We start from the raw sequence: 13,767 nt of genomic DNA on the forward strand, positions 1-13,767 counted from the left end.
ACTCAAACCGACCCAGACCGTCTCGATGCAGACAAAACAGTCCCTGTGATTTGAATCATATCTGGTATCTGGAGACAAGTCGTTGCTGGCACTGTTTACAGAGAACGAATCCCTTATATCTCACCTGCCTTGGGCCCTTCGAGGTCCTGTATCTCCGCAGTCATGATGGCAGGTCTTAAGACTATTATCGCGCTCTCCTTTGTGAGTCCCTCATTATTTATTGTTGCTTTGGTGCCGCGTTGTACTGATCCAATACCCTTACTGCTTAGGTTCTTGCCATTGGCTTTCTTCTGGTCATCCTCTCCTCCGCTCTTTGGCACAACTTCCTCCCGTTGATCGTGGTCGCGACATATGTCATCGCTCCTCTACCGAACTGGATTTGCGCTCGCTGCGCTAATCCGGATGATTTTATGGACAGTTCTGGCAATGCAGTAGCTGATTTTGGGCGTTTTTTGACTGGCTTCCTGGTGTTGATGGGTATTGGTAAGTTTGTCCAGCCTACTGCCATCCTCTTTCCTCTGTCGCATTTGCGTCTCATGGGAAACCCTCATTATATGCCTTGCAAATCTTTTGTCATATGACTGGTGTCTAATGAGGATGACTCTAGCCCTGCCGGCCGTGCTTGCGCATAGCGGCGCTATCCAGATCCCTGCCATGGTCATGTCCATCCTTGGAGGTCTTCTGATTTACGGCACTATCATCAGTTTCTCGATGTTCTTCAGGGAACAAGAGGAATTTTGATCTCTGTAAGGTGTCAGCTGCAACGGGGAACGCTCGGGGGCGGATACTTTCTCTACGAAATCATTCCAGCAGATCGTTCATAAAACCTCTGTGAGGCCTGAGGGCACTGGCTCATCACAAGTGACGAGTTGTGTTTTTTTTTTTCCCGCTTGATTTGACCTACGGTTACTCTTATGTGAAGTTTCATGAACTGCAGCCTATTTCATTTGACCCTGCTTTTGTCAGCGATACGAACGGTGTACTATAGCCGATGCGAAGTTATATAGAGCATTGCCACGGTATTTCTTGGATTATAACCCTAGCTGGACTTGAGCTTCGACTATCATTTTTAATTTCATCCAATATATTTGCACCGTATTGGTATGTAGACATGATTTCAGATAGTGCCATGTCGACTAAGTAGTTTACACAGACGGAGTCTCCAGCACGTGACCTCGCGCCAGTATCCAGAGCGCGTTCGTGTTGCAAGTGGAAACCTCCCACTACAGCAGACTAGCAAAGTGCGCCTGTATCTGTACCAGCAAATCTTCACATTGGCAAAATATGTGATTCTTGGCCATATAATTATTCTACAATGGACATCTGGTCTGGATCCATTGCGCTGGACAGGCAATCTCTGCTTCGAGGTACCGCTTCACGCGTCTGAGCCCTCTGCTTTGCGCGCTGCTCACTACCCAATTCACAGGTTTACGACTAATCGACCAGACATCGAATTGGCAACCGGATACGCTCAAAGACTCAAGTTTGGCCTTTCGCTGCTTCATTAATCCCGCACTGGTACCCTTTTATGCCAGAACTGGACCGAGCCTTGAAGTACACACAGCTGACGTGGAAACATCGCAATGGCTTAAGAGCAAATTACTGAGCAACGTATGGTTGGAGGAGGAGGAACTAGAAGAGTTCCAGACATTTCAATGTCCGGTTGGAATCCTTCTCAGTATCAACAGACCACCTCGAACCAAGGCCTCTGGTCTCCTTACAACAGATCTATTGGTCCATGGTGTCCTGTCAAGCGCAGCCTTAGTTGAACGGCCACCTACTCCACCTATCTCGTCTTCTCCCGGGCCCTATGAGTATGCATCTCATGTTCAGAAGCAGGAACTGAGAATCTACGCGACCCCGCTCTCTTCGTCCCTCATCACAAAGTCTCAGGCTCTTTGTTCTCCTCCGCGAGATCCGGACGGGCTTGCCAGCGATGGACGATTTGCTGAATTTCTTCCCGACATTCGGTCACCCAGTCCCAAGCGTAAACGAGTTGCTACACTGTTTGAGACAGCTGCTCAGCATCACAAGAAAGTGCGACAGAAAGGAGGAGAGGCAGTCTCCCAATTGATGGCCAGCTCGCTTTCTCATTGCTCCCAGCATCTACAGACTTTCAGAATCAAACGTGAGTCCGAGGAACCGTCGCTGCCGTTATTAGAAAAGATAGCCTTTCAGCGGTCGCGGTCATTGTCCATTGGAGCCAATCTGCATCCCCTCAAACCCTCTGATCTTCGAAATGAACAGTCCCGACCCAGCAGCCGCAGAAGCCACTTTACTTCGCGGAAGAGCACCCCGAATCCAGTGGAATCTAACTTCCGAAGGGAACTGTCGACGGCGTTGCCGTCTTCGGACGACAAGCTGGAGCCTTCTGAGACACCTAAGGATGCCGAAACCATTATTTCTGAGAATAAAAACACCATAACTCGTACGATCTTGACATGCATGCGATTGTACGGTTTCAATCGTTCATCGCGGCCTACAAGCACAGCCAAAAATGGCACTGGGACCAATTCCGATATGAATTTGTCCACGGAGGTAGGGGCAACTTCTACTACCGACGAAGATGAGTTCAAGTCGATGTATCATGCAACTTATCGCGCATCAACATTTGCACTCCGCAAGTATCTGAAGCAATGCCCCAGTACCGACGAGGCCGGAAAGGACCTTCCACCTTTGCTAGACAAAGACAAGGCAATGACGTATATAGACGAGTTCTTGAGGCTATTTTGTGAAGAGAATTGATATCTGTCTGGTACAGATTAATGAGATATGATGTCATGAATAATTGATCTTGAAGCAATTGAGATGGTCTACTCTAGATTTGAGCTCTCAATGTTATGATTTTGAGCTTTTTTTTTTGTAGACTGTAACCGCCTACCTGACTCACTGTACAGCAGTATTCGCAAAAATAAATCCAACAAATTCAGAATGATCGTTCCAAATGTCCCTGGCGACATAATCCCTGATAGAGATATGGAATAGGCAAGGATGCATCAGGCGCTACGCCATGTGTCGGATATTGTGAATCTCCGAGCTCCGGGCACCGACTGCATCATAACCCCAGATAGCTGCGCATCCGAACGTCGATCGAGCAAATATACATACTTTTTTACGCCTACGGTCGGAGCCATAGCACAGCTACTCGATATCGCATTTTTGACTCCGACAAAAGCTTACAATGGAAGTTTCCAACAACCGTCTCTTCCGATGGTCCAAGCCTGAATGGCTGAATAACTCGACCGTCCGCAATGCGGGCGTCTACACGTCGGGAGCTTTGGTGAGCTAGACCCCGTCTTCTTAGACGCAACGCAATGCAGCACAAGAGTGACTGACCATATTACTGCCATCAGTTCTCCCTTGGGTTCTTCTTCCTCGTCGATGCGGCCGCATTCTCACACAGCTCGCTCAACGGGTCAAATGTAAACGTCAAGTTCGTTGACTGGATTCCCGGCATCTGCTCGGCGCTCGGGATGTTGGTGATCAACTCGATCGAGAAGTCGCGGTTGCAGGCGGATAGCTTCAGCTATAGCGGGAGCGGAGTGGCCTGGAAGGCGCGGTTTGTGCTGTTCCTGGGGTTTGCGCTTCTCGCGGGCGGCTTGGCCGGGAGTGTGGTTCGTCTCTTCTTTTCTTTGTTCTTGGTGCGGACGTTGAGGACTGAAAATGCTGACTGGGAATGGAAATAGACTGTCATGGTCTTGAAATATTTGATCAAGCAATACCCGCTACCGACGCTGTATTTTGGAATCGCTAATGTCGTTGCCAATGGCTTGGTCATGCTAAGGTTTGTTGATGCGTTTCCTGCAGCTACATCTATCTCGGTTGCTGACTGATTTGCTACAGTACTATTGTTCTATGGATCTCGCAAAACATAGAAGATGATTACACCTACAACCTCGCGTTGTAGCCATGGTCTGATTTTGGATTTTGTGCGTTGTTCGATGTGTTCTGGGCACGAGTAGGAGCATGCCCAGTGCCGTCACAGTTATACGCTATTTGTTTTTCGTGGACTGGCGCACTTGTACTCGATGGTTTTCTGTACTTTCAGCCTGGCATAGCTACGCTCATGTTTATGTTTATACTTGATGAATGGTTTTAGAATTTGAATTCCGAAGATCACAAACTTGCTTGCGTAGAGAACTAGCGTAGCATATTGAAAATGGTCGTTGGGCAGGCATGTATACAGTGCTCTAAGCATTAAAATAAGAGTACCTCGCCTAAGACTAGGCAGCGAGCTTTCAAATATTATTTGAAACAGCGAAGATTACGCAAGCTGACGCAAAGGGAAAGTTAATTTTGTTTTAGTAGTTATTGATCTATATGTATGCGTACAATGCACGTGGCACATGATTATGAGTCTGCACTACATACAAGCTTCGTCCCTCGAAGCAGAGGTCGGAAGTGCAAAAATAGCAGCCTAGCGGAGTCATGCTCAACGCTTGACTTCGCCTGATTTCGCCTGATATACAGGTGGGAGGACGAGACTCCGTCAAGCACAGCTTGCTCGAATTGGAGCTACTATGTTTTAATACAACCGAGCCCGGTGGTCGCCCACCGACAACCCAGACACGCGGGGCCACGCGCAGTAATGGCGGGTGACAGGGACGGCCGTATTTCTGCCTCTATCGGAGCCATTCATCCGGTTCGTGAAGATCACTCGTGTAGTAGCATCACAGTGGATGAGGGAGTATGTCGAATTGCAATGCAGATGTAGGTTCACGCGGAGACTTCAGACGGGTGAGCCCTGAGTTTGTCCAGCAAGGCATCGATAGCATCCATATCTGCCGCATCGATCTTTTCTCCGCGAGTATATCCTTCGGGAAGGTGCTTGACGAACTCGTCCATGGCAGGTTGGTAGTTGCGGACTCCGGAAGAGATGGCGTACACTGCCTTCTTGCGAGCGGCGGGTGCCGGGTCTGAGGTGGACATGGCCACGAGGGTTGGGAGGACGTTGAAAACGATGAGCTGCAGATTGACCTGTTAGAATTTTTCTCCACAATAAAACTGAAGGTGAGCCTGAACAAAGCACGTACCTTATCCTGCGCTTTTTCGTTATTCTGCACGGCGGTTCCGATGCACCAGGCGGCCATGCGTCTCATTTCGGCTTCCTCGTGCTTGAGCAGTTCCACGAGCGGCGTCCACAGACCCAGTGGTTCCAGATTGTTCGCATTATCAATGGATTCAATGAGTTGTTCGAAGTTGTCAAATGCGATCATCTTGTTCTCGAGATCGACTTCGTCCGAGTGAAGCGCTTCCATGGCGGCTTTCATGAGGTCGGCATCTGAAGGGCCACCGAACAGAGCGGAGAGCATCTCAGGGTTCAGATTGCTGCGAGAGGTAGGGGCGGGAGCAGCGCCATTGGAATCGCCGGCCTGTTGGGCTGGGGTTGAGTTCTCGATACTCCATTTGAGGAGATTGTTCATGTTGGGGTCCATGGTGATGATCTGAAAGTGATTTGCTCGATGCTTGAAAACTGCGATCCCTGGAGGATGTGCTCGCTCACAATATAGCAATCGATGTATGACGGTGATATTTCAGATATTAAATTGAAATTCAATTGAATGAATTTGGATTGAATGTAATGTAATCTTTATGACGAAGAAAATGTGTCAGATAATTTTCTTATCACTTTATTTTGGAGTACTTAGATGGGCGGCGGTATTGTTCTGACGAATCGAGATGATTCATGCACGTTCCACCCGCTTCCACAGCCAGACACAGCACGACACCAGTAAGAAAAGAATTGTTGCATAGAGTGAGTTGTTTAGGGGCGGATTCTACATTTTGGATTGCCAATTGAGGGCGTAAGCTTTAAGATCAACAGTATACCTTTGCTCTAGATCGTTAATATAGGACAATGTGGTGGCTGTTTAGGACTTGCTCTTCTAGAAGCTGCCCCGCCATCCGCCGCTTAACCCCGCGATGAGGTATGGCTGAAAACTAATATGGTCACCAGCTGTTCCAAGCGTGGTGTCTTGAATGTTGGAACCCAAATAAGGTTTTTGAGTGTGGCTCTTCAGTTTTCTCAAGTATGTGTGTGTATGGTAGATGCATATGAGAAGGGATTGAATCTCCAATGTTGCTCCTGTTCAGTGGAGGATCTGAAGTCCTCCCAAAAGGCGGTGAGGTGAGAATGTGAGCCCAGAACTAGATCTCTGTCTGTTCAAGATGATAGGAGAATGCGGAAGATCATTGACATTTAGAACGGGTCAATCAGGCACTCATGCACATGGAGTCAGTAATAACAACAGAGTCCGGAGACTATTCCGTACTACCATTGTACTAATGTTTGTAGACTGTAAACCATTTTGGCTGATTCTTCCGAGTGATTGGCTGCTATGACCTAATCTTACAGGGGTACTTGGTAGAGAATTAAGAGAAAACGCGATACTTCTACGTGCAGTAGGGTTCTGTAGCATATTGCGATGGCTGGTCATCAGAATATATTCAAATATGGAAGAGTACTGAGTACCTCCATATTGCAATGAATGGTAAGTGGAAACCTAGGACTCAGGGTTAGGCCTAGTATTCGATGATCGGTAAGGTAATCTAGCTAATGGGATGAGGATGAACCCTTTTCTGGTTCGCCCAGTGACAGGAGGAGCCATTCCCAAGCTTCCGATTATGATTATTGAGGCATTGAACATCTATTTCTGGTTCATGGATAGGGATCAGCCCCACGACGCATGCGCAATTGTTTTTGCCATCCTTCTGACCTCGTGAAAGGCCACCTAAGCTTTACCACTCACTGCTCAAAATGCTTCCTTTCAGGTTGAAATGATTCTGCCTTAGGGGATTTCTAGACTTCCTTTGGACTACGGCATGGGACGACTTACTCTGCTGAGCATCATTCATCAGCAGCCGCATCATCATCCAGAGGCAGCAGTATTCTGGAACAATTAGCATTAGTCTAATCTGATCACGATAAATTCAACGTCAAATAGGCATCACCTTTGCAGTCTCAAATATTCTGCATGATCTCTCTGTAGCTAAGGTATAAATACTTTTGATAAGGGTATTAGTGGCGGTGGACAGCCTCCTATACGAAGCGGCACCAAACCCGGACGACCCTATTTTGTCTCTGATCCAAACACACCAACATCATCACTGTCAAGGCCACTCATACTCATTCCACCTGGTCAAAGAATCAATATCATCATCGTCCTAAACAATACTCTTGGTAAAAGAAAGAGTACTAAGATTGGGTGGTGCAGCTGGGACTACCTTACCTTAGCGTCTTGCCTCTTCGCTTTCTTTCCTTGGTCCAGTCCAAGCCCACCTCAGCGAACACTAGTCCACTCCGTTTTAGTCCCCTCTCTCCCTTCTCCTACTCCTCCACCCCCCGACCAATACCACTTACTTACAAAGTTACGGTTACCGCTAACCCAACCAGCCAGCCAGCTAGCTATCTTCCTTTCTCTCGCTCTCACTCTCCTCTCTCTCTCTCCCTACTTCGAACTTCTCTCCCTCCTACACAACTGCCTTTCCCAACTTACGTACTCAAACTCAACTTTCCATCCACCTCCCCTCTATCTCGTTTCCCCCTCCATCGTCTATCTCTCTCCCTCTTCTCTTTAATTTTCTTTTTTTCTTCTCTGTAGTTTTCGCCTTAATCCTATTTCTGTCACCATGGAAGGTACGTTGTTTCTGACACCTCAACAGCTTTGCTTGGGTTCCCTGTCACCAAACAACCCCCGTTCCACCACCGTCCCCCTCCTGCTCGCTTGCTTTACACCCACATAGCGAACAACAACTGACAATTGCATCGTTCCAATTTACAGAAGAAGTTGCTGCTCTCGTCATCGACAATGGGTATGTTTTTCATCTTCAGCATTATTGATGGTTTCTCTCTCGACTTGGGCGTTGTTTATCCAAGGAATCCCACTCCTGAGCCTCCTGACCGGCCGAGCTCTCGGTCGCTCAACTGGCGCCTTTTGCACCTTCCAGCGCTGGCATCGGTTGCCTCTCTCGGAGTGCTGCACATGGGTTTCCTTCTATTCAAAGCGGAGAGAGAATGCTCTTGAGAGGATGAACGCAATAATTCGTATCTTGTACTGACGCTTGGTTTGTAGTTCGGGTATGTGCAAGGCCGGTTTCGCCGGTGACGATGCTCCCCGTGCTGTCTTCCGTAAGTCAACCCCTCACCCCATAATGCTAGATATCCGAAGTCAACCCCTCCTACCATGTGTCATCCCTTGATGTCACTCTGCAGGATGTCGCCGGGGGATGTGTCAATTGTTGCCCTTGCGTCGGGTGGCTACTCCCTACTGGCGGCTTCCTCTCCCTGAATCATCTTGCGCGACAGCTTAATTTGAGTAAATTAAATGCTAACTTGCGAGATAGCCTCCATTGTCGGTCGTCCCCGTCACCATGGGTAAATAACCCCCCTTTTCTAATTCTGAGCTGTTGCGCTAGCTCGAATCATTGTTGCTGACGTTTTCAACGCAGTATCATGATTGGTATGGGCCAGAAGGACTCGTATGTCGGTGATGAGGCACAGTCGAAGCGTGGTATCCTCACCCTCAGATACCCCATCGAGCACGGTGTTGTCACAAACTGGGATGACATGGAGAAGATCTGGCATCACACATTCTACAACGAGCTCCGTGTCGCTCCTGAGGAGCACCCTGTCCTCTTGACCGAAGCCCCCATCAACCCCAAGTCCAACCGTGAGAAGATGACCCAGATTGTCTTCGAGACCTTCAACGCTCCCGCCTTCTACGTCTCCATCCAGGCCGTTCTCTCCCTCTACGCTTCCGGTCGTACCACCGGTATCGTCCTGGACTCTGGTGACGGTGTCACCCACGTTGTCCCCATCTACGAGGGTTTCGCTCTCCCCCACGCCATCTCTCGTGTCGACATGGCTGGTCGTGATCTGACGGACTACCTGATGAAGATCCTGGCTGAGCGTGGTTACACATTCTCCACTACCGCCGAGCGTGAAATTGTCCGTGACATCAAGGAGAAGCTTTGCTACGTCGCTCTCGACTTTGAGCAGGAGATTCAGACTGCCTCCCAGAGCTCCAGCTTGGAGAAGTCCTATGAACTTCCCGATGGTCAGGTCATCACCATTGGTAACGAGCGTTTCCGTGCTCCGGAGGCTCTCTTCCAGCCTAGCGTTCTGGGTCTGGAAAGCGGCGGTATCCACGTCACCACTTTCAACTCCATCATGAAGTGTGATGTCGACGTCCGTAAGGATCTCTACGGCAACATTGTCATGGTAAGTCTTCCTGCCTTTTTTGTTCGGCTCATGCCGTCTTTACTGTGTGCTCATTTTTGTTCTCCCTTTAGTCTGGTGGTACCACCATGTACCCCGGTATCTCCGACCGTATGCAGAAGGAAATCACCGCCCTTGCTCCCTCGTCTATGAAGGTCAAGATCATTGCTCCTCCTGAGCGTAAATACTCTGTGTGGATCGGTGGTTCCATCCTGGCCTCTCTGTCGACCTTCCAGCAGATGTGGATCTCCAAGCAGGAGTACGACGAGAGCGGTCCTTCGATCGTTCACCGCAAGTGCTTCTAAGGTATGTCGATCTTCCTTCAATATTATCCTGAATTTTCCATGACACTAAGCTGACCGAGCTACAGCTCTTGCATTTGGATTTTTTCTTCGCTCGTACTGTCCCGTTGTATCAAAAGACCGGAACGGAGGGAATGGTGACATGCAGGCCTTCTCTGCTCGCACTATGAGGAAAAGATTGCCTGGAAAAGGAATTTTTTTATATTAGTTGTGAAATAGAGATGGTTTACCATTGATATGCTTGTTGCTCGGTGTACCGGCAATTTCTGACGGCCCACAGAATGTGACCAGAAGGAGTAGTGGTATCCGATAAAAGGGAGCAGTGTAGAAGGAGTGTACATGGGGGTCTTGTGGACAGTGCGGTGACAGTCCTCGTATAGTTCAGCGCATGTTTGAATCCTATTGCTTCCCATATTTGACCTGATTGACGTTCTAATCTCCGGGCCTGCTCTTTGTCTTCCACAATCCGAAAATCGAAGTATCGCTGGAATACTTGACTCTTCGGTGCTGGAATGAGCTTCTGTTAGAGTACAGAGGTACGGAGGTACCTCTCGTAGTCTGTTCTACAATATGATGTCACAACCTAGATCTAATGCCTGTCAGTATAAGCGGCTGCTGGTGGTGGTTGGCAGTTGTACCACATGATAGAGGGCCTAGAATCTAAGCGAGTATATAGACGTGTGAGTATTGCTCGTATTCATTCTATAAGTGCATTTTCACCCAACCTAAGGTGTTATTGACATTCATCCCTCATCATCACTTATGTAGTAGGCAAGTCAAGTTGTCGTCAGCGAAAATATAGATAATCAAAACTTCAGAGAGCATGTCGTTAAGATGTAGTATGTAAAAAAGACGGGAAAAGAAATTCTTTTGTTTTTTCTGAAGCAGTTTCAAGCATCCCAGGTCTGTAAGCCCTCAAGTACACAGCCTTCCTCGCCGTCCTGACGGGGCTTGAGTTCACCGACTTGGTAGACAACTTCACCCTCCTTCTCGAAGAGTTCCTTGACCGCGGCCGCGGATCCCTTCTCGACCACGATGACCATGCCGACACCGCAGTTGAAGGCGCGCGCCATCTCGGTGGCGGTGACGTTGCCGTTCTTCTTGAGCCAGGCAAAGACGGGGGGCAGTTGCCAGGCGGAGACGTTGATGTGTGCCGAGAGGGTCGAAGGAAGCATGCGGGGCACGTTCTCGACCAGACCGCCACCGGTGATGTGGGCGAGACCCTTGATGGCTGAGGAACCACTGGCGCTGTTGGAGGGCGGGATCGACAGAGCCTTCAGGATGGGCTTGACGTAGATGCGGGTAGGGGTGAGGAGGGCGCGACCCAGGGTCAGAGATTCGGAGGAAGGGGAAGAGAAAGGCATGGCGAAGGGGGCAGGGTCGTTGTAGCTCAGCCCGGATCTCTCGACGACCTTGCGGACCAACGAGTATCCGTTGGAGTGAGGGCCAGAGGAGGCCAACGCGAGCAGGACATCACCGGCTTGCATGGCAGAGGTGGCCGGCAGGATGGACCGGGCGTTCTTACCGGTGGTGTTGATGGCACCGACGGCGGCACCAACGGCGTCGTAGGTCTCGTCGACAAAGAGGCCTGGCATCTCGGCGGTTTCACCGCCGATCAAGGCACACCCCGCCTGCACGCAACCGTCCGCGACGCCGGTGACAAAGGCGGCAGCGGTCTCGACGTCCAGCTTGCCACAAGAGTAGCAGTCAAGGAAGAAGAGGGGCTCAGCACCCTGGACAACCAAGTCGTTGACGTTCATGGCAACCAGATCGATTCCCACGGTGTCGTGCACACCCACAGTGTGGGCAATCTTTAACTTGGTACCGACGCCATCGATCGCTCCGATCAGAGTGGGGGATTCAGGGTGGTAGGCAGAGTTGGCGGCGGCAAGGGAGAAGAGTCCTCCGAAGCCACCGATCACTGCGTCCGTGCCAGGTCGCTTCGTACGAGCAACACAGCTCTTAATCTTGTTGACGAGATCATTGCCAGCGTCGATGGACACACCAGCAGAGGCATAGGTGAGAGACTGCTGCTGCTGGGAAGCAGCTGCGTCTCTCTGTCTGAAGGCACGGTGCGCAATATCCTTGCGGTAGAACATGTCTTCAAAGTGAATTGTCGCAATGCCAGCGTAACTCTTGCGGAGTGCTTCTTCGAGGGTCGATGCAGAAGCGGTGGAAGCAATAACACGGCCACCGTTGGTCTGCAGTTCGTTGCCGGAAAGTTTCGTGCCGGCATGGAAGATCAATGTGTCTTCAGGGGCCGGATCCAGAGTGATTGCCTTGCCCTTGGCGTAGGAGCCGGGGTAACCACCCGCTACGGCAATCACAGTGGTGGAGAAGTTGGGCTTGATCTTGATATCCACACCGTCAAGCCAATGTTCGGTGCAGGCAATCATGATCTGGGCCAGGTCGGTATCATCGCTGAGCAACGGAAGCAAGGTCTGTGTTTCCGGGTCTCCGCCACGGACATTGTATTCGAGGACCTTGGGGCCGTCCTTGGTCATCATGAGACCGGTGAAGAGGATACCCACAAAGGGGAAGCCTGATTTCATCAAACTTATTAGCATACATCCGGCAAGCTCGAAGTGGGTGGAATCCGGACGAACCATCCTTTCTCATGCCGTCAACCGTTGGCTGCACAATGGTGCGGTCGATTTCCTCCAGAACCTCCTTTGATGAGATGGGAGTTGGAGCATAGCAGCCCATTCCGCCGGTGTTAGGACCCTGGTCACCATCGAAAATTCGCTTGTGATCCTGTGCAGGAGGGAGGGAGCGAATTGTATAGCCGTCGCTGAAGGTGAGGATACTGAGTTCGTCACCCTCAAGATACTCCTCGATAACAACCTCATTACCAGCGTCTCCAAACTGATGATCCAGCATCATTTCGCGTAGCGCTTTGTGGGCCTCCTCCTTGGTCTGAGGGATAATGACACCTTTACCAGCTGCCAACCCATCTGCCTTGATGACAACGTTGTGGTTCACAGAGTCAAGGTACTGACGTGCGGGTTCATATTCGTAGAAGTTCTGGTATGCGGCGGTGGGGATGTTGTGACGCTTCATGAAGTCCTTGGAGAAGGTCTTGGATCCCTCCATGCGGGCTGCAGCCTTGGAAGGCCCAAAGCATCTAATTCCAACTGTCATGGACGTCAATAGGCAGGTCCCGCACTATCAAGTATCACCCAGAGGGTCTGGCAGGGAACAAACACCCACCTGCCTGGAAATAGCCTTGAATGCCGTCCACAAGGGGCGCCTCAGGGCCAGGAACGACCAGGTTGACACCATTTTTCTGCGCAAACTCCACAAGGCCAGTGTAATCGTCTCCCTTAACGTTGGCGTTGGTAATCTTGCTGGAGGCGCCCTGAGCAGTCCCACCATTGCCTGGAGCGACGTAGACGATATCGACGAGGGGAGATTGGCTCAGCTTCCAGGCATACGCGTGTTCGCGTCCGCCGTTGCCGACCACAAGGACGCGCAGTTGTTCTTGAGCCATCTTGGTTGCAGTTTTCTCGAGCAAACCTGAAAGGTACGAGTCATGTTAGCGGTCTATCGAGAAGGTAGTGAGGAAGGCTGTAATTCTCCAATTGTTCTGACGCAAGACCAAACGCGCAGTCATATTCAGAGATGAAGTATGATCATGTTCCCAGCGCAGAGAGATTGAGTCGGATCAGCACTCATCGACGACAGACAATCATGAACCGCCCGGAGGGGCACCTAGCTAGTGCCCCTCACTCATTGCATGTTCACAATTGGCAGAGGATGGCCAAGATAATCACGACCGACACCAGGATAACGAAAAGTAAGAAATTACTCACCTCTTGAGAGAATCGACTTGAGATCAAACTGCGTTGACAGCAGATAATGTGGCTGTTGGGAAAAGAAGCTTTCCACAGATTCTCCCAACAGGCACCGCACCTTTTTTTTTTCTCGTCGCGGGCCGGCGGGCCCTCTTTTTCCTTTCCGACCCCGGATTTGGCTATGCGCTGATTGCCCTCAGCTTCCGACGGCTATACCAGGAGATGTATCCGGTCAATTGCTCCCTATAGTCAGTGGAATAGTCGTTATTTGAAGGGTTGTCACTGAGATATTCAAAAGTACTCTAGATTCTGAGGGCGCAAAGAGGTTCCAGAGATTTCTACACTATTACTACTCTATTGCACGTAGCAGTTTTATCACTGAGTAATATTCTGAATTCGTACAGCAGCTTTGATGTGTCAATCTGCACATTATTAATTCTTTCAAACAGTCATT

At 49.9% G+C, this 13,767-nt stretch overlaps 6 protein-coding genes across 6 annotated transcripts; 4 read left to right on the forward strand and 2 right to left on the reverse strand.

Moving 5' to 3' along the window:
• Positions 1–165: 165 nt before the first annotated feature.
• On the forward strand, positions 166–741 carry Aud_004927 (Vps55 family protein; the record flags this gene model as incomplete). Its single annotated transcript, XM_043289863.1, has 3 exons — positions 166–201; positions 270–483; positions 608–741. 3 exons carry the CDS (start codon positions 166–168, stop codon positions 739–741), a joined length of 384 nt encoding a protein of 127 aa, XP_043145798.1.
• A 574-nt stretch (positions 742–1,315) lies between these two features.
• On the forward strand, positions 1,316–2,745 carry Aud_004928 (uncharacterized protein; the record flags this gene model as incomplete). The annotated part of the gene is made up of 2 exons (XM_043289864.1): positions 1,316–1,367; positions 1,427–2,745. 2 exons carry the CDS (start codon positions 1,316–1,318, stop codon positions 2,743–2,745), a joined length of 1,371 nt encoding a protein of 456 aa, XP_043145799.1.
• Positions 2,746–3,181: 436 nt separating this feature from the next.
• On the forward strand, positions 3,182–3,907 carry Aud_004929 (UPF0220 family protein; the record flags this gene model as incomplete). Its single annotated transcript, XM_043289865.1, has 4 exons — positions 3,182–3,280; positions 3,354–3,614; positions 3,687–3,784; positions 3,844–3,907. 4 exons carry the CDS (start codon positions 3,182–3,184, stop codon positions 3,905–3,907), a joined length of 522 nt encoding a protein of 173 aa, XP_043145800.1.
• An 809-nt stretch (positions 3,908–4,716) lies between these two features.
• Positions 4,717–5,435, reverse strand: fes1 (Hsp70 nucleotide exchange factor FES1; the record flags this gene model as incomplete). The annotated part of the gene is made up of 2 exons (XM_043289866.1): positions 4,717–4,965; positions 5,034–5,435. 2 exons carry the CDS (start codon positions 5,433–5,435, stop codon positions 4,717–4,719), a joined length of 651 nt encoding a protein of 216 aa, XP_043145801.1.
• A 2,194-nt stretch (positions 5,436–7,629) lies between these two features.
• Positions 7,630–9,522, forward strand: act1 (actin ACT1; the record flags this gene model as incomplete). The annotated part of the gene is made up of 6 exons (XM_043289867.1): positions 7,630–7,636; positions 7,782–7,812; positions 8,073–8,128; positions 8,344–8,374; positions 8,449–9,220; positions 9,292–9,522. 6 exons carry the CDS (start codon positions 7,630–7,632, stop codon positions 9,520–9,522), a joined length of 1,128 nt encoding a protein of 375 aa, XP_043145802.1.
• Positions 9,523–10,409: 887 nt separating this feature from the next.
• ade1 (bifunctional aminoimidazole ribotide synthase/glycinamide ribotide synthase) lies at positions 10,410–13,009 on the reverse strand (the record flags this gene model as incomplete). Its single annotated transcript, XM_043289868.1, has 3 exons — positions 10,410–12,061; positions 12,126–12,653; positions 12,730–13,009. 3 exons carry the CDS (start codon positions 13,007–13,009, stop codon positions 10,410–10,412), a joined length of 2,460 nt encoding a protein of 819 aa, XP_043145803.1.
• Between the last annotated feature and the right edge of the window lie 758 nt (positions 13,010–13,767).

The sequence above is a fragment of the Aspergillus udagawae genome (genome assembly GCF_001078395.1).
Source record: "Aspergillus udagawae IFM 46973 DNA, scaffold_3, whole genome shotgun sequence".
NCBI classification, from domain to species: Eukaryota; Fungi; Ascomycota; class Eurotiomycetes; order Eurotiales; family Aspergillaceae; genus Aspergillus; species Aspergillus udagawae.